Below are 19084 nucleotides of genomic sequence, written 5' to 3'. Positions count from 1 at the left end.
TTGGAGATGGATCATGTGATGAACGCAGTGACGTCACCACAGGTCCTTTTCCTCACAGATGAAGACAGAAGAGAAGCCGGGCTGCACGAACAAGTGGATTAAGGCGAGTTAAATAAAATAAAAAAAATTTTAACCCCTTCAGCCCTATTGTACTAAGCATTCTGTATTAAGAATGCTATTTTCCCTTATAACCATGTTATAAGGGAAAATAACACAATCTACACACCACCTAACCCAAACCCGAACTTCTGTGAAGAAGTTCGGGTACCAAACATGCCGATTTCTCACACACGTGCAAAACGCATTAAAATGTTTTGCACTCGCGCGGAAAAATCTTGCATTTTCCCGCGACTCAACCGCATCTTATCCGGGCCAAAAACATGACGTCCGCGTGAAAGAGTCCTCAGTGTTCAGCTGTCACCAGCCATATCTTCTGTCAGAGGCTGGGGCAGTTACAGGGAACGAGTTACGGCAGAAAGAACACACCCCTAAGCTGCCAGCCTGAAATAAATCTAGCAGAACAACTGGAGCAATTAATGTACAGATATCTGGGTCACTAAGGTATATGGCTGGTTCTAGCTTTGTTAGAAAGAGACAGTCATCTATTACCGTATATGATGTCTGATTTTTATGTTTTTACATCAATCATGGTATAACCATTTTAATGGAGTAAAACTACTAATGGAAAACCGCAATTGCCATACCACATTATTAATGTAAGATCTGGAGTCTAGATATTCATTCTTACAAGAAATAATTCTTGGATTAATTTGTACTCAATCCATGAGACCGTACCAGAATTTCTCCCACTCAACTTAATAGTTTAATTCCCTATTATAAAAAAGTGTCTGTGTATTATAATGTATTGAGTAGTTTGTAGGGGTGAACATGGCCTTTTGATGGCATTTCCTCCAATTGATAGTCCACATTTTTATAAGTATTCGTGGAATGTATAACATGTCCGCTTCTATTCTACAAGTGTAGAACAACCTTTTAATTTTAACTAGGGAGCTACAGTCCAGGGACATACTTTGTATCTGACAATTGCTATTACTGGAAAGTTGTGCTATAAAATCCTCTATCTTTTCTCTTGGACAATACCTGAAATACCAAGTGGTAGGTAAGACATGAAATGCAATAATTTACCCCAAATTTAACAAAGCAATAAGAACAGACCATTAGTTTGACATGTTTTATTTAAAAAAGAAAAAGAAAAAAGACCTATATAAATCAGGTTTAGTTTCCCTTAAAAATAAGACAAATTGGAAGCTACATCTGGTCAGTGTCCATCCACTCTAGAGCTTCATTAAAAACACTGCTCTTTGGCAATGCACATGTCAGACAGGGCCGATCTTCTCACCACCTCTTTTCTTCCATCCAGGAGAACACTGTGAAGAACACGTGGCTTTCTTCAAAAATTTCTTTGGTGAACAGTCCCTGCTGAAGAGCACTGCTTCCTAGCCGACATATATAAAAGCTGTAGAAAGTTTATTTATTATTCTAATAAAAGTCCATGCACCTTCTGGTATAAAATGGTCTCCCCTTTTTTATTTCCTTATCTTGCATATATTTTCTTATGTAAAATAGTTAATGATTTAGCAACCCAATTAGTAAAATATACTATCTGATTCTCTGAGAAACATACGAATGTGAAATAAAAAGGAGCAGGATAACTTGCATTGGTATTTGCATTTAGAAAACATCTGGTTTCCCCTTAAATTAAAAAGTATGAAAAAAAAGAAAATGTAACTTCTCTATACCAGTAAAAATCCTCTTGTATACATTATAACACTGTTGTCCCAGTAGAGTCTATTCCTGAGGCTGTCAGCTGTAATGTTTGTTCAGATTCACTGTATGTAACACACTACTGAGCTCATCCACACTTTTCCTGCAATGAACGCTCCACCGAGGGTCCAGTCGTCCTAGTGGGCAAGAAGTCGCTCTCGTTCTGTGCCTCTTATTCTCTGCTGTGCAGCTTGTACTTTAGCTTTGTTCACTCGTGGCCCTGGAAGAAATAATCCAAGTAGAAGTAAAGGAATTATCAACATTGCAACACCAAGATATTACATCTATACATTACTGGTTCACAAGGCTGAAGGATAACAGTGGGGAGGATAATGTCTGCGGAAAACGCAGGTGCTATATAAGCAAGTAAAATAAAGATCCATTAACCAGTTCAAGACTGGGCCATTTACACCCGTTCCTGACAAAGTACATTTTCATTTTTTTAGTATATATTTGAAAGACTACTCCCCCCTCCCAATTCAATTATGTAACTACTTTTTGCACCATTTAACAGTGATACATGGGGCTTTGCTTTTATTTTATATTTTTATACCTGTGAAAACTGAAAGTCTTTCATGGTTTTTCATTTGTTTTACTAAGGTGTTCACATCTCAATTTAGGAGATCCAGCAGACTGATCCTCTACGTCACTTCTGGATCCCCATTGACTGCGATGGATTTTGGCCGGACAAAAACCATTGCATGCAACCTTTTTTTGTCGGGCCAACAGCTGGCTTTAGCGTCGGATCTCCTAAACAGAGATGTGAACGCGGCCTAACACAAACTGCAACTAAAATACTTTCAAATTATGTCCCCTTTTCATAACTGTCAATTTGATATAGGAGATGTATGAGTTATGGTCTCCAGGGGCCAGGGTAGAAGCTGCAGTGTGGCCTATGATGATTTTTTTTTTTGCCTTTGTGCCTCCCCTAAGGTCATACAATTTTATTTTTAGAATAATAGTAGCAGGCACTCGCTAATACAGCTGGATACAAGTATGCTTTGAGGCAATAAAATGCAGATAAAAAATATCAATAAAAATTTATAAAATCAGAGCTCTGTGACTTCTCAGCTATTTAGCTAGATGTGTTGTATACACTTTGATGAAGCGGCTCAGTGGAATTGATTGCTAACGGTCACTGTATGTTTGTACAAACATACAGTGACTGTTAGCAATCAATTCCACTGAGCCACTTCATCAAAGTGCTGATTTTATTAATTTTTATTGATATGCTTTATTAATGCAAAAAAAATGGATAAAAAATATAAGTGAATCCAGCTGTATTAGCGAGTGCCTGCTACTATTATTCTTTTGTTTATAATTGTATATTTATTAAAGAGTAAAGAAATGACAAAGCATATCCACAACAGATTCATGCACATTAGTACAAAGTAAGAGGTAAAGCATCGTATTCACAGTAACTGAGCACTAATAGCATTCAATGATAGAAAGAGAAATGTCGAGCAATAATTTGGCAATAAAGTGCACAGAAAAAGAATAAACTATGTCTGTCTATAATCAATCCAGTATAGGACCATTTGAGCAGTATATCTCAGAACAGGAAGGCCTCAGGCAGTAGGGAGGGCACCCCAAGAGCCCAATGCCTCTCAAAAAGACATGCTTCGTCAAACTAATAACAAAGAGACAAGACAAACAACAAAGACACTGGGGGGGGGGGGGGGGGGGGGGGGGGGAAGAGACACATCATTCTCGCAAGATCTCTAAGGATGTCTCGTAGCCCAGTTATCGTCCCAGGGATCCCATATGGCATTGAAGAGTGCAATTTTGTCCTGAAACATAGCTGTGGAGTATTCCAGTTTTCGGACCTCCGTCACCCTAGCATACAAATCGGAGACCCTTGGTGGTTCAAAGCTTTTCCAACATCGGGGTATTAGACAACGGGCTGCCGTAAGTATCATTAGTATTAACTTAAGTGAGTGTTTTTTAACCTGATGAGGAACCACATTAAGCAGGAAGGACAGAGGGTCAGGCTGGATTTCCACTGCAAAAATATCACTCAGAAGGGTGCCTACTCCAGTCCAATAGGAGCGTATCTTGGGACAGTCCCAGAAGATATCGGGCAATGTAACCAGCACTCTCTTGGAACTACTGGGTTCATTCTATGGAGGAGGTCAGGAGTGTGATACCAGTACTTCAAAATTTTATATTGGTTCTCCTGGTGTAGCACAGACATTGAGGATTTTGCTGCCCTCCTCCATATAAGGTGCCAAACTGTGTCCGGTAAGGTCTTCCCCAAGTATTCCTCCAACCGTACCATGTAGGAGTGTCTCTGGACCCGCTCGGGAAAGGGGGTCAGCAATATGGAGTAGATCTCAGAAATTAGACCCTTCACATGTACCCCTTCCCTACAGAGGCGTTCAAAGGCAGTCGGGAGGGAGACTGTAACCCCCGAAAAAATGGCCTGGGCAAAGTGATTAATTTGAATATAAAAGTAATTGGAGGAGGAGGGGAGATCATATTTGGTCTGGAGGGTTGGAAACGGCAAAAGGTCCCTAGTGAAGGGGTCCACAATGTCTGCAAACCTGAACACCCCTTGCTGAAACCATGGTCTCGTCGTGGATGCGGTAAGACTAGTGGGGAGCTTAGGGTGATACAGAAAGGAGGTCATGGAGGAGTGGGTAGAAACCAGAGGGAACCGACCGCTACATAACTGCCATATGGATCTAGTGCAGACCATAGGCCTTAAAAGATCCCTAACTGGCAGGGCGCCATGGGATCCTGACCATAGCATAGAGTTGGGATGTATCGGAGCCAGCCAGTCTTTCTATCTGCATCCAGACAGAGTACAGGTGCAGAGAAACCCAGGCCGTGACATAGCGTAGTTGGGCTGCCCCCAATAATATTTGGCCAGGTCCGGTACTCCTAGCCCACCTTGGTGCTTACTCGATAGGAGGACTGACCTTGGGATTCTATGACATCTCCCCGCCCATATGAATCTAAGGAGCTGGGATTGGGTGGATCTCAGATCCTTGAGGGGAACTGCAATCGGAAGAGTCTCAAAGAGGTACAGAAGTTTGGGCAAGATCGTCATTTTAGTCGCGGCAATGCGTCCCAGGAGAGACAGCGGGAGAGCGTGCCACTTATCCAGAAGACCCCTGATTTCCACATATATGCGTGGGAAGTTGGCTTTATAGAGGTCCCCATATCGGGGCGTAAGATCAACACCCAAGTATCTCAAGGAATCCCTCTTCCATTGGAAAGGGAAGTTCATCTTAAGAGAGCTCAGGGCCGCCTGAGGAACATTAAGAGGGAGGGCCTCAGTTTTATGGGTGTTGACCCTATACTCCGAGAGCCGACCAAATTCCTGTAAAATGGAGTGGAGGTTTGGTAGGGTAAGAAGGATGTCGTCCACGTATAGAGATAGCTTGAACTCCTTGTCCCTAACTTAAACACCTCTGATGTCCGGGCAGGCTCTGATTTTGGCCGCCAGGGGTTCGATACACATAGCAAATAATAAGAGGAGACAAGGGGCACCCTTGTCTCGTCCCGTTGGCAATGCATATGGGTCGAGACTGGGCATGGGAGAGTTTGATTGTCACTGTGGGGGAGGAGTATAGGCTACGTATGGCGTGAACGAAGGGGCCAGAAAGACTGTATGCTTGCAGAGTAGCAAAGAGGAATGGCCAGCTTAGGGCTCTTTCACACTTGCGTTGTTCTTTTCCGGCATAGAGTTCCGTCGTCGGGGCTCTATGCCGGAAAAATCCTGATCAGGATTATCCCAATGCATTCTGAATGGAGAGAAATCCGTTCAGGATGCATCAGGATGTCTTCAGTTCAGGACCGGAACGTTTTTTGGCCAGAGAAAATACCGCAGCATGCTGCGCTTTTTGCTCCGGCCAAAAATCCTGAACACTTGCCGCAAGGCCGGATCCGGAATTAATGCCCATTGAAAGGCATTAATCCGGATCCGGCCTTAAGCTAAACGTCGTTTCGGCGCATTACCTGATCCGACGTTCAGCTTTTTCTGAATGGTTACCATGGCTGCCAGGATGCTAAAGTCCTGTCTGCCATGGTAAAGTGTAGTGGGGCGCCCCAGAGCGACGCCAGGGCGCTCCATGCGCAAGGGGTGCCCCGACGCCACCCCGGGAGCCGCACGGACGGCAAGCACACTACTCCCCCGCTCCCCACCACGGCAACCAGGACTTTAATAGCGTCCTGGCTGCCATAGTAACACTGAACGCATTTTGAAGACTGATCAGTCTTCAAATGCTTTCTGTTCACTTGCGGTGTTACGGAAGTGCACGCCGGATCCCAACAACGCAAGTGTGAAAGAGCCCTTAAGCGGTCAAATGCCTTTTCGGCGTCTAAACTAAGTAGCGCCTCCCCCCTCGAGCGAGACACAACATCTATCAAGTCAATGCTTCTACATGTGTTATCAGCTCCCTGGCGGCCTGGCACAAATCCTACCTGGTCTTTATGGATCAGGGAGGGGAGAAAAACGTTTAGTCGGGAGGCCAGTACCTTGGTATAGATCTTAAGGTCTGAGTTAAGCAGGGCAATGGGCCTGTAATTTTGGCAGTCGTGGGGGTCTTTCCCGGGTTTCGGGATCATTGTGAGGTAAGAGTGAGACATCGGCGCAGGTAATGCGTTGCCAGCTAGGAAATGATAAAAAATGGTCACTAAGTGAGGAGTTAGTTCGGTCTTGAAAGTCTTATAATATTTATACGAAAAGCAGTCAGGTCCTGGTGATTTACCTTCAGGCAGGCGGTCAACCACTTCCCCTATCTCTTCAGGAGTAACCGGACTGTTAAGGGTGGAGAGATCGGAGGCTGGCAGGGTAGGAAGGTGACAGGAGGTTGAGTAAGACTGGAGTGCACTGTCTCTAAGTCCCTCATCGGAGGGGAGGTCAGAGGATAGGTTGTATAGGGCAGTGTAGTAGGCCGAGAACCTCTCTGCTATCACTCTGGGGTCATAGTGATTCGTTCCATCCGCCCCCTTAATAGCACTCGTACCCGCTTGGGGAGTGCGGTTCCTAAGTTGTCTGGCCAGTAAAGTGTGTGGTTTGTTGCCCCAGGCATAGTAAAGCTGTCGTGTGTAAAGCAGTAGCTTGTTGACACGACCTAAAGCTAGACTCTTCAGTTGGGCTCTAGTGTCGACGATTCGTCTCAGTGTGCAGCGCGAGGGATAAGCAGCCATCTTGTCCTCTAGGGTTCACAAACGGGAGGTAAGGGTCCTGACCAGAGCAACAGAGTCCTTCTTTAGTTTAGAGCTTATTGCAATACAATGCCCCCTCATGACCGCCTTATGGGCCTCCCACAGGGGATGGACATACCTTTCTGACCCCTCATTCAGATCGAAGTAGGACTTCAGATGTTCGCGAAGTTCCTCCTTAGTGATGGGCTGCTTCAAAAGGGAGTCATTAAGTCTCCAGTGGCATTGGCAAACATGACCCGACCCACTACTAATGTCGACCAGCACTGGGGCGTGATCAGACCAGGTGATTTGGCCCATGTCTGCCCCCTCCAGTAACCTGGGGGTCGAGATTGTACCAAAGAAACAATCGATACGGGTGTGGGAGCTGTGTGGGGCAGAGTAAAAGGAGAAGGACCTGTCAGTGGGGTAAGTGAGACGCCAAAGGTCATACAGGGAATATTTCCGCACCAATTTACATAAGTCCCTAGCTAAGCACTGTACCGGCCTGCCCGGTAGAGCTAAGCGATCCATGGATTCAGAAAAAACGGCATTAAAGTCCCCGCCAAGAAGCACCAAAGGTTCCAGAGAGTCCGCTCCCGCAACAAAAACCTTGCGGAAGATTCCGCCGAGAAAGCGGATCTGCGAAGTATTTGGGGCATAAATGTTACATAAAGTAATGGGTTTATCTGCCAAGTGACCACGAAGAACAATATAACGCCGCTGGGGGTCCAGAATTGAGGATTCGATTCTGAGGGGACACTTCACAGATATCAAGATGGCGACCCCTGCCCTCCGACGGCAATGAGTAGCCGAGTAAGCAATAGGGTACAAGTGAGAGGCAAAACGGAAGGAGGAGTCGCTATCAAAGTGTGTTTCCTGTAGGAACACAATGTTTGCTTTAAGGGATTTCAGTTCCAGGAGCAAGAGTTTTCTCTTGGCATTGGAGTTGAGCCCCTTGACATTGAAAGTTACACACCGGACCATGAGGGTATGTGATGGTATATATTCTATGCAAGATACAGCTCACCAAGGGAAGGAGACAGGACGAGACTAGGGTTGTTGCGGGTATCGAAATTTCGATACCCAATCGATACTTTTGTCCCGGTATCGATACGATACCGGGATTTCCGTTTTTTCGATACTGGGCTGCGCTTCTGCGCAGTCTAGTATCTCTGAACATGAGCGCGCTGCTGTCGGCGCGCTCATGTTCTCTCTCAGCAGCACGGGGAGAAGGAAGCTGTCCTCCCTCCCCCTGTGCTGCCGCCGCCACCAATGAGAAGAGAGGGGCGGAGGAGGGGCGGCAATGAGAAGAGAGGGGCGGAGGAGGGGCGGCAATGAGAAGAGAGGGGGTGGAGGAGGGGCGGCAATGAGAAGAGAGGGGCGGAGGAGGGGCGGGCGCACTGCGCCCCCAATGATAGGATTACTATCGGAGCGATGGGAGGAGACATCAGCTTCACTAGTGGGCGTTCCTTTTCCCTGCGCTGCGATTGGACAGCGCTACAGCCAGGGAGAAGGAACGCCCACTAGTGAAGCTGATGTCTCCTCCCATCGCTCCGATAGTAATCAGCAGCATGTGGAGCAGGAGAGGAGACAGTAATGGGGCACTGCGGGCGAACGGAGCGGCGCCCAGGACTAAATGGTGAGTGCTGAGACATCGCTGGGCGCCGCTCTGTGTGGCCTAATAGTGAAAGTCTGGACTCATATACAGTAGTCAGTCTTTAACACATACAGGAGGCGGGTGCCGGCAGCAGAATCGCATTGCCGGCACCCTGCCCCTGACAGGGAGCTGCGATCAGCGGCAGTTAACTGCCGCTGATCTGCTAGTACCCGCCTCCTGTATAAAGGGGTAAAATCATTGGTGGTGCAGTGTGCCCCCCCCCCCTCAATCCCCCCATCCCATTAAAATCATTGGTGGCACAGTGCGCCGGCCCCTCTCAACCCTCCAGTATTAAAATCATTGGTGGCAGTGGCCACAGGGACCTCTCCACTCCCCCTCATTGGTGGTGCAGTGGCAGCTTCTGATCGGAGCCCCAGCTGTGTAAGCCTGGGGCTCCGATCGGTTACCATGGCAGCCAGGACGCTACAGAAGCCCTGGTTGCCATGGTAACATCCCTGATGCTGTGTGCACAAAGCACAGAGCAGCAGGGACAGTGTGGAGTCCTATTCACCCTGATAGAGATCTATCAGGGTGAATAGGAAAAGGGATGAAAGATCCCAGGTTCTAGCCCCTAAGGGGGGAAATAGTTATTAAATAAAAAGTGAAAAAAAAAAAAACACTAAAATATGAAGTATAAATCACCCCCCTTTTCCCAATTTCACATATAAAATATATAAATAAACATATTACATCGCCACGTCAGAAAAGTCCAAACTATTAAAATATAAAAAAAAAATCTAGGTGGTGAATGCCGGAACAGAAAAAATAAAATAAAAACTGCGCGATTCGCCATTTTTAAAAATGAGGAATGCACGTGGCTTTTTTTGTTTATTTTTTTCGCATGGTATCGAATGGTATCGAGTATCGCAATACTTTTTCATGGTATCGAAACCGAATCAAAAATTTGGTATCGCAACAACTCTAGACGAGACAACACAAAGTCAGACAAATAAGTAACAGTAAATAACTATTTCCAGGGATGAAATCCCTGCCAGGGGAAAACAAAAATCCCCTCAAGGGGTAAGAGTGTCGGAGACCAGCGAGTCGAGGCCGGCCAGAGAGCAAATCACAGAAAACTTAGAAAATAAACGATCAACTATAAAGGGCCCTACGGAGAGCCCACACCGTAAGGGAGCAAAAAAGTAGTTAGCAACTGGCTAAACAATACTAATATAGACGACCATATGATGATCCATCAGAGTCCAACGTCCCTGTGAACCTGAAGGGGTTAAGAACAAGGCTCAGGACGGCCAATTCCTCCAGGCCAGGAGCGGTCAGGCAGGCGGACGTTGCCCCGGTGACAAAGGAGATTGCGGAGAAGAGGATGCACTTGAGCCGGACCTTCTTTTCCTGGTTACAGATGACCAAGTGCGTGGTGGCGGAGGCGCAGGGGACTCAAATTCCCAATCAGGGATGTCAGGTAAAGGAATTCCCAGCGATTTGCAAAAAGAGATCCGTGAAAGAACGGAGAGTCTCTGTTCTTCCCTGATAACGGGCTACCAGGGCAAATGGGAATCCCCAGCGATGGGCAATCTGGCAGTTCCAGAGTGACGCAAGAAGAGGTTGAAGGTGTCTCCTTTTCTGGAGCGTAAACCAGGATAAGTCAGGAAACAACTGTACAGGAGTGCCGTTAAAATAAAAGTTGCGCAGGGATCGCGCTTTAGCCATGATGGTTTCTTTAAGGGCGAAGTCATGGACACAACAGATTACGTCCCTGGGATGAGCCGCAGAGCCCTTGGGCTTGAGTGCCCTGTCCAGCTTGATCTTATGTGAGGGTGGGTGCCCCAAGATCATATTAAATATGGCTTCCAGTGTGGCAAAGAGGTCTTCTTCTCCAGATGCTTCCGGAAGGCCGCGTACCCGGATATTATTTCGACGACCCCGGTTATCCAGGTCCTCCAGATGGCGTCCCATGCCCCTAAGCACAGCTGTTTGGGCAGTGATAGATTCATGAAGAGCATAAACGTACTGCCTGGTGTCATCATGGGCATTTTCTAGAGAGTCCACCCTGTCCACTACGTGTTTGATATCAGTGCGAACAGCTGCAATCTCAGCCCTGCAGGCTTCTGTAACTTCAGAGATAAGAGCCCGAAAGTCCACCTTTGTAGGCAAACGGCTAAAGTATTTCGCCCCAAGGTTGTGGGGGTTCAGATGGGGCTGGTGGGCCCATAACAGCGAGTGGCGGAGGGCTTGGTGACCTGGCCCATATGTCAGAGGGCAGAGGAGAGCTGCTATCCCCCTGATCCAGTACAGGGGGGGGATGGAGGAGACTTGCCAGGCCAGGGTTCTTGCAGAGGGGCCCCAGTAAGGCTAGGTGTGGGGGCCACAGGGGTAGTATCCCGAACCCTAATAGGAGTCCAGGTACCTGTGTGCACTGCCTCTCCACGAGGGATGAATCCAGGAGCCGTCATGACATGGTCCATGCTTCTAGCAGCGGCTGGCAGATACTCCAAGGCAGCAGGGGAAAGCTCCAGAGCCGATACTCCACACGGAGGGGCCACAGGTGAGGCTCCGATCCCCTGGGGAGAGCCAGCAGATGTTCTCTGCGCCGATCTGCGCTCACTGTCCAGAGCGGGCAATCGGGTGGAGGAAGAGAGGAATGGCGGGAGGCCCTCTGTGCCCTGGTGTTGCCTGCCGGGAGCGCCGATCCAGACGCTCGATCCCAGCACTGCTCAAGGGTCCTGGCAGGTGAGGGGGACCGAGGAGGGAAAGGGGTTCTCCTGGGTGCCGATTTTTTTCCCCATATGGGCCGGTACTGGAGCGCTGCAGGCCAGATAGTTGCGGTGCGGGCAGGAGCCAGTCTTTCAAGTGGCCATCTCCAGCGGTGTCCGGACACGCCCCCCCCCCCCCCCCCCCCCCCCCGCTACTATTATTCTAATTTACATTTGAGCCTGGGTGAAGCACAGCAAGAGCACCGCTACCACCAAGTCAGATGGTGGAGCCACCTCACTTTAGTCCTTTTTCACAACCAATTTTATTTTTAGTCCTGCATTTTTCAGAAGAGCTATATAAAGCATTGTTAAAGATCACTATTACTAGCTACATTATTAAACCAATGGTTTAATAATGCCTGTTACTGGCTGCATGAATGTGCCATGTCCGGCACATGCAGCTAGTGATAGCGGTCAGCACCTTTTAAAAGGGGGTTTCCACTAATTACATTTTTATCTAACGCCCACAGCCTGCCTCCTAAGACAGATTCATACTTACCTGCTCCCTGAATTCTGGTCCTCCGCTGTCTCCATCTGGCATGGGCATGGTCACATCCTCCGCTGCTTCAGCGGTGATGTAGCCACAAGCAGCTCATCACTGCTGAAGCGGCGCATGTGACCATACCCATCACTGCCGGATGTAAACAGTGCGGGGACTGGAGGATGGAGTCAGTGCAGAGGACCAGAGCACAAGGGAGCAGGCAAGTATGAATCTTTTGGTTCAAGAGGCAGGTTGCAGGCATTAGATAAAATGCAAATATTAGTGTAAAACCCTTTTTAGAGGCCTGTCCTCAGTGTTGATCATGCTCTGTTCACGTCTCTATTAAAATCTCCACTTTCCTGCGTAGTCATAGGAGCCGAAAAACTAAAATAATGGAGTGTTGGATAGTTAGATAGGACATGCTGCACTATTATTGCCATCAAATATGCCGAAATGTCCGACAGCTCTGACAGAAATGTGAATGCTGCATTATCTAGACATAACTCTGTATTGTGGACAAATGCAGACATTTTCCTAATCCTGGCCACCCTTTAAACAGAAGCATAAGATTTGTGTTCGGGCGCTTACCACACTACAGCTTTTTTCTTGGCTTGTAAAAAATAAAAATTAGTGCAGCTATTAAACCCTTTTGCTGCCATCATAATTTTCGATATTCTGTAATTCAGGTTTTGTGTTTGTCAGAATAAAAAATTTATAAATTATAGCCCCAGCCACCAGGCACATAGCATGGATATCACCCAACAATTTACAGAGATGGGAACCTTCATGCAATTAAATGACTACAACAAACCTAAAAGTAAAGTGGCTCACCAATTAATAAATGAGAACTCAGTCCCAAGAAAAACTTGGTTTGGTTGAGTGGAGAAGTGTTTTGTCCAGGAAATTAAGACGCACACGCAGAAGGTGTTTTCCCGACTGAACACACTCCTGGGAAACTAAGAATTAATATGAAGTTGTGTATAGGAATGCATTTGTCTGCGTGTGAAATATTGCAGGGCTCGTTCAGCTGAATGTAATGATTCATTTCATTTATTGATCTGTTGCTTCATTCTGGAGGAAAAAATAAATAAATAAAAAAGTACTTTTAATCCATATGCAAATGAGCAGTTGAGTGCACCTTGTGTACCCTTGCTCCTCCTCCTTTCTCTGCCAACCCCTCCCTCTCCTTGTCTGCCAGAACCAGGTGACATGACAATGCAGGAACCTGGGCCTGTCAGTCAAGAGGGAGGGGCTAGCAGAGAAAGGAGCAAGGGTGCAATGAGTGGCTTGGACCCGCCCCCAGTGCACTTAACTGCTAACTTGCATGTGAATTACAAATACTCTTTCTCCAGAATGAAGCAACGGAGCGCTAAGTGAAAGGTATCATTACATCCAGCTGAGCTAGCCATACAAGACACAACATTTCATTTTAAGGAGCTAAGTTTACAGTCTTAGATTCTGCTTCATACAAACTCTAAAAATATAATTTTGTCTGGGGTTGAAAAGTCATATGCTTGCTTTATTTATACAATGCAAATAACAGGCAAATGAAAGGAAAGTGAAAGTGTATCCAAACGCTTATTGGGCCTCTATTGGTCATCTCAGCTCACACTCACCTAAGTAACTGAGAAGAACTGGTAGAAATATGAGGCCATGGGCAGCTCCCAGCAGAACCATGGACAAGTACATTCTGAAGTAGAAGACTTTAAATATCTGAGACTTGGACAGACCCAGCACGCCAATCCCTACAAACTTTGTCAGAGTGATTCCACTGAAGACCTAGAAGAAACACAAAAAAAAATCAGAGTTGTATTTTTCACGTAAAGAATAGAGAAAGTTTGTCTAACTGTAATTTCGCTTTCCTCGAGTCCGAAGGCAGCACATATCTACAAGTTCTGTACTGCCTGAGGATGAAGAGGAAATAAAGAGATTTACAACTTTGCATAGCTGGCAGGGCCGGATTAACGTAGGGGCTGATGGAGCTGCAGCTCCAGGCCCCTACCATAAAATAGGCCCATCTGCCAGCCAAAAGGCCGTCGGGAGAATTAAAAGTCCTCTGTTGTACACAGCGCAGCGTCACACAGCACACAGACAATGCAGACCTCACGCTGGCAGCAGGGACCCTGAGGGAGGGACTCGGGAGGAGCGTAATATGATCCTAGAGTGGAAGCTGCTTCTGCCAGCCCCTCCCCTCCCCGCCCACCAACCAATCAGAGCTGAGGCAAGGCAAGCACTAGCAGCTCTGAGTCGTCTGAGTAGTACAGGGAGTCTTCACAGGTCCTGTAAGGCCTCTTTCACACGGGCGTTGCGGAAAAATGTGCGGGTGCGTTGCGGGAACACCCGCGATTTTTCCGCGCGAGTGCAAAACATTGTAATGCGTTTTGCACTCGCGTGAGAAAAATCGCGCGTGTTTGGTACCCAAACCCGAACTTCTTCACAGAAGTTCGGGCTTGGGATCGGTGTTCTGTAAATAGTATTATTTTCCCTTATAACATGGTTATAAGGGAAAATAATAGCATTCTGAATACAGAATGCTAAGTAAAACAGGGCTGGAGGGGGTTAAAAAAAAATAATAATCATTTAACTCACCTTAATCCACTTGCTCGCGATGCGGGCATCTCCGTCTGACTCTTTTACTGTATAGGACCTGTGGAGAGCATTAACTATAGTTTAAGGACCTGGGATGACGTCACTCCGGTCATCACATGGTACGTCACATGATCTTTTACCATGGTGATTCACCATGGTAAAAGATCATGTGACGTACCATGTGATGACCGGAGTGACGTCATCCCAGGTCCTTAAACTATAGTTAATGCTCTCCACAGGTCCTATACAGTAAAAGAGTCAGACGGAGATGCCCGCATCGCGAGCAAGTGGATTAAGGTGAGTTAAATGATTTTTTATTTTTTTTAACCCCCTCCAGCCCTGTTTTACTTAGCATTCTGTATTCAGAATGCTATTATTTTCCCTTATAACCATGTTATAAGGGAAAATAATAAGGTTCGGGTCTCCATCCCGATCGTCTCCTAGCAACCATGCGTGAAAATCGCACCGCATCCCTACTTGCTTGCGGATGCTTGCGATTTTCACGCAACCCCATTCATTTCTATGGGGCCTGCGTTACGTGAAAAACGCACAAAGAGGAGCATGCTGCGATTTTCACGCAACGCAAAAGTAATGCGTGAAAATCACCGCTCGTGTGCACAGCCCCATAGAAATGAATGGGTCAGTATTCAGTGCGGGTGCAATGCGTTCACCTCCCGCATCGCATCCGCGCGGAATACTCGCTCGTGTGAAAGGGGCCTAAGGGAACTGCACAGTGTAAAGTGTAGTTCCCAGGTTAGAACAGTGCATCTGCCAGGACCTGTGATGACATCATCTTCAGCATCACAGGTCCTGCAGAATCTAGCAAAGGAACTGCACCAAAAATGGTGTAGTTCCTAGGTTTGAAAGGTACATCTGCCAGGACCTGTGATGACATCATCAGAGGTCCGTCAACCCCTAACAGCAAGTATTAGAAGTTCACAATCAGCTCTGCATTGATCCATACAGACTGGAATGGAGTGATAAAAGGAAGTCCTCCACTTTTCTCTTCATTTTCTCCCATCCATTCCCTGTTTTTACTCATTGCTCACTCATGTATAATACTTCAGACAGGTACAGTGACCACTACCTCATGTACATCACACACACAGTGACTATAATGCATAACTGACCACATATTTCTATAAACACTGCATCTACAGTATTATACCTTGTATGCCTCACATACATATACATATATATATATATATATATATACACACACACACACACACTGCATATATTAAACAGTATTATAGATGCAATATGTACAGATATATAATATATATTGCAGTGTACTGATATGTGAGGTACAAGGTATAATATATGCAGTGTGTATAGATATATTGTATATACAGTAGTGTACTGATATGTTAGGTACGAGGTATAATAGATGGTGTGTACAGGCATATTGTATATACAGTATTGGATTGTGAGGTACGAGCTGTAATTTATACCTCATATATCAGTACACTGCTGTATATACTATATACCTGAACACACTGCATATATTATACCACGTTCCTCACATATCAGTACACTGCTGTATACACTATACATCTGTACACACTGTATCTATTATACCTCGTTTGTGTGCCAGGCCTGTTTTGTAATCCCAATCCGGCCCTGATGGCATAAATTATAAAACAGCAGCGAACATAGTTCATGGAACAAAGGGAGAGGCCTGGAATGGGTAATGGGAGGGGCTATAAAAGGGGAATGGGGGCCCAATTTAGATTCTTGCTATGGGGCCCAGTGATTTCTATGTACGCCTTTGACAGGAGCAGAGAGATAAGAGAAGTGACAGATGACACAGTTTAGATTACAGGTTGAATTAACCCTTTAGGATCAAATTGGCTTCTCAGGAGATATATATGTTAAAGGCATCTCATTCAGTAGCTATATAACTAAGGGTGGGTTCACATCTCCTTTATGGATTCCGTTAAGTGGGGACTGTGGGGACTATTTTATTATCAGCCAGTGACTGTAATTCAGCACATAGTTTTCCCTGTGCGTGCATTCACATTTCACTTCACTTGGTTCGTTGTACTACTGTCAGTGTCAGACTGTTGTCACTGTGGGTAACAATGCACAACAGACAACAATGCACACCACAGTGACAGCTCCTGAGTCCTGTCCGGCGTCAGCCTCAGCTTCCCTTCACTATCACTATAATCAATCACTCTTCCTGATCCGGACTCACTCATTAGAGAGCTGAAGAGCCGACTGAGTCAGCAGCAGCAAGTGAATCGTAATGGGTAGTATCTGCGCATGCGCACCGGCACCTAGAGTCTTCGGTTCACTTGCGAGTCAGCTCAGCAGTCAGTGACTCAGCAAGTGAACCGAAGATCCGATTCATGAATCGGTTCATTTGAATGAGCTGATTCAAATGAACCGATTCATCTGAAAGATCCGAACTTCCCATCACTACTGAGGTCATATCCGGCGGGCCGCGGCATTACAGAAACAGCACCAGCTGCTCTGACGTCCTGCCACCGGATATACGTCACAGGATATCCGGCGGCAGGACGTCAGAGCAGCTGGTGCGGTTCCTGTAATGCCGGCCCGCCGGATATGACCTCAGTGCGCCCGCGGTTATCCCTCCTGCACGCTGCGCTGTGTACAACCTACTCAGCAGTTTCGACCAGCACACGGCCCACAGCGCTCAGCCACACCAGCCCGCGAGACAGCAGGAGCTTCTGGAGCAGGGCAGGTATCAGATAAACTCATCCAGTTGGAAGGGAGGGCAATCATAGTGCTGATATGATTTATGGACACAGCTCTCAGCATGCTTAGCCAGCCTTCTATCTGGCTTTGCATCTTGAGAGTCACAGTCCACAGGCTGTTTCTGAGCCTGTGGACTGTGACTCTCAAGAAGCACAGCCAGATAGAAGGCTGGTTAAGCATGCTGAGAGCTGTGTCCATAAATCATAACAGCACTATGAAAATTACTGACTGGCTACGCATGCTGAGAGCTCAGTCTAAATAACATAACACATAAAAGAAATTACTGTTTCTAGCTGCTAGTCCACAGCAGCTAGAAACAGTAATTTCTTTTAAGGGATTCTGTCACCAGGTTTCACCCCTGTCAGCTAAAAATATGCTGATGTTCAGGGCGTCTTCACGATTCCTAATGTGGGCTTATAAATGTCATCTGTGGGCTTATTTAGCTAAAAAAACAGCTATTACTAACCTGTCAGTCAAACAAATAAGGTGCCCAAGGGGATGTTAATGGATGGAAAATGCCGGCCGCATCCGCCGCCGTTCGTGCCCAGCGCCGCCTTTCCGGACTTCTGCACCGCCTCCTAATCCTCTGTGCCACCTCTCGCTCTCCCTCCCTCCCCCCTCCTTCTGCTGTAAGATCTCGCGCTTGCGCACAGGGCTCTGCCTGATGCGCCCGTGCGGACTTCTCCATTTGGCTTCTTACAGCGAAGTGCGCATGCGCCGGCACTTCGCTCAACCCCTGTATGCGCGAGATCTTACAGCAGGAGGAGGGGGGAGGGAGGGAGAGCGAGAGGCGGCACAGAGGATTAGGAGGCGTCGCAGAAGTCCGGAAAGGCGGCGCTGGGCACGAACGGCGGCGGGTGCGGCTGACACCTTGCATTCATTAACATCCCCTTGGGCACCTTATTTGTTTGACTGACAGGTTAGTAAAAGCAGTTTTTTAGCTAAATAAGCCCACAGATGACATTTATAAGCCCACATTAGGAATCGTGAAGAAGCCCTGAACATCAGCATATTTTTAGCTGACAGGGGTGAAACCTGGTGACAGAATCCCTTTAATGTGTTATGTTATTTAGACACAGCTCTCAGCATGCCTAGCCAGCCTTCTATCTGACTGGCTAAGCATGCTGAGTGCTGTGTCCATAAATCATAACACAGCTCTATGAAAATTACTGTTTCTAGCTGCTGTTGTCCACAGTCCACAGCAGCTAGAAAACAGTAATCTTCATAGTCAGCGGTTTTCCTGACACTATAGTGCCCTGAGGGTGCCCCCACCCTCAGGGTCCCCCTCCATGTTGCCAAGATAGACGCCAAATGAAGGGGTAGTTGCAGGAACAAAATACTTTAATGGTATCGATAAAATATATATGTAATTAAGACACTGAGTGCAGTTCCATAAAAAGGCCCAGCAAAATCCTCAGCACCAGGCCCATGATGCTCTTAATCCGGCCCTGATAGCTGGGGCCAAGATTTCTTATTGAACCAGGTATGCACCCACCATCATTCCATTATTCTAACCTGACCCAGCTGTTGTGTTGTAAGAACTGGAACTATTTCAATGAAAGTAAAGAATTAGTTTTAGTGAACATGACACTCACCGAGCTGCCCATATGTGCCAAGGCGTCCTTTGCACGTTCCACTTTATTTCCCTTTGTACTCACTGAAAAGGCCCTTGTCACATGGCTACAAAACTCCACGGAGATGCCACAGCACTGCAGGTGAAACACAGGTAATTAACTTTGCTTGTTCATAATGGAGCTCCATTGCCAACTTTTCCCTGCTGTACTGCTCTATACCAAAATTTGCTCTATACCAAAATTAATTTAAAATTAATTCTAAAGCATACTTTTTAAATACACATTTCTCCCAATATCGCAAATAAAATATTAGACCTCTATATGGCGTTTTGAATTCCGTTATTTTCTGTTATAACAGAAAGCAATAGCGGAATTCATAATGCTGATGTGAACCCGCCCTAAATGGTAA

The 19084-nt window shown here is 46.5% G+C and overlaps 2 protein-coding genes across 3 annotated transcripts in view; one reads left to right on the top strand and one right to left on the bottom strand.

The window, feature by feature from the left end:
• RMC1 (regulator of MON1-CCZ1) overlaps positions 1-1516 on the top strand; it is a 39841-nt gene extending 38325 nt beyond the window's left edge. For both annotated transcript variants that reach the window (XM_040431903.1, XM_040431902.1), the window contains one exon: positions 1382-1516. In XM_040431903.1, coding sequence (XP_040287837.1) covers positions 1382-1461 — 80 coding nt within the window. In that variant the 3' untranslated portion in view covers positions 1462-1516. The remainder of the gene's footprint in view (positions 1-1381) is intronic.
• NPC1 (NPC intracellular cholesterol transporter 1) overlaps positions 1179-19084 on the bottom strand; it is a 105997-nt gene continuing 88091 nt past the window's right edge. The window contains exons 23-25 of the mRNA XM_040431901.1: positions 18697-18810; positions 13405-13567; positions 1179-2005 (exon numbers count right to left, since the gene is read on the bottom strand). Of these exons, the coding sequence (XP_040287835.1) occupies positions 1923-2005; positions 13405-13567; positions 18697-18810 (360 nt within the window). The 3' untranslated portion in view covers positions 1179-1922. The remainder of the gene's footprint in view (positions 2006-13404; positions 13568-18696; positions 18811-19084) is intronic.

The sequence above is a fragment of the Bufo bufo genome, chromosome 5, assembly GCF_905171765.1.
Source record: "Bufo bufo chromosome 5, aBufBuf1.1, whole genome shotgun sequence".
NCBI lineage: Eukaryota > Metazoa > Chordata > Amphibia > Anura > Bufonidae > Bufo > Bufo bufo.
The sequence above is the reverse complement of the archived record's forward strand: the minus strand, read 5'-3'. Positions and strand labels throughout refer to the sequence as shown.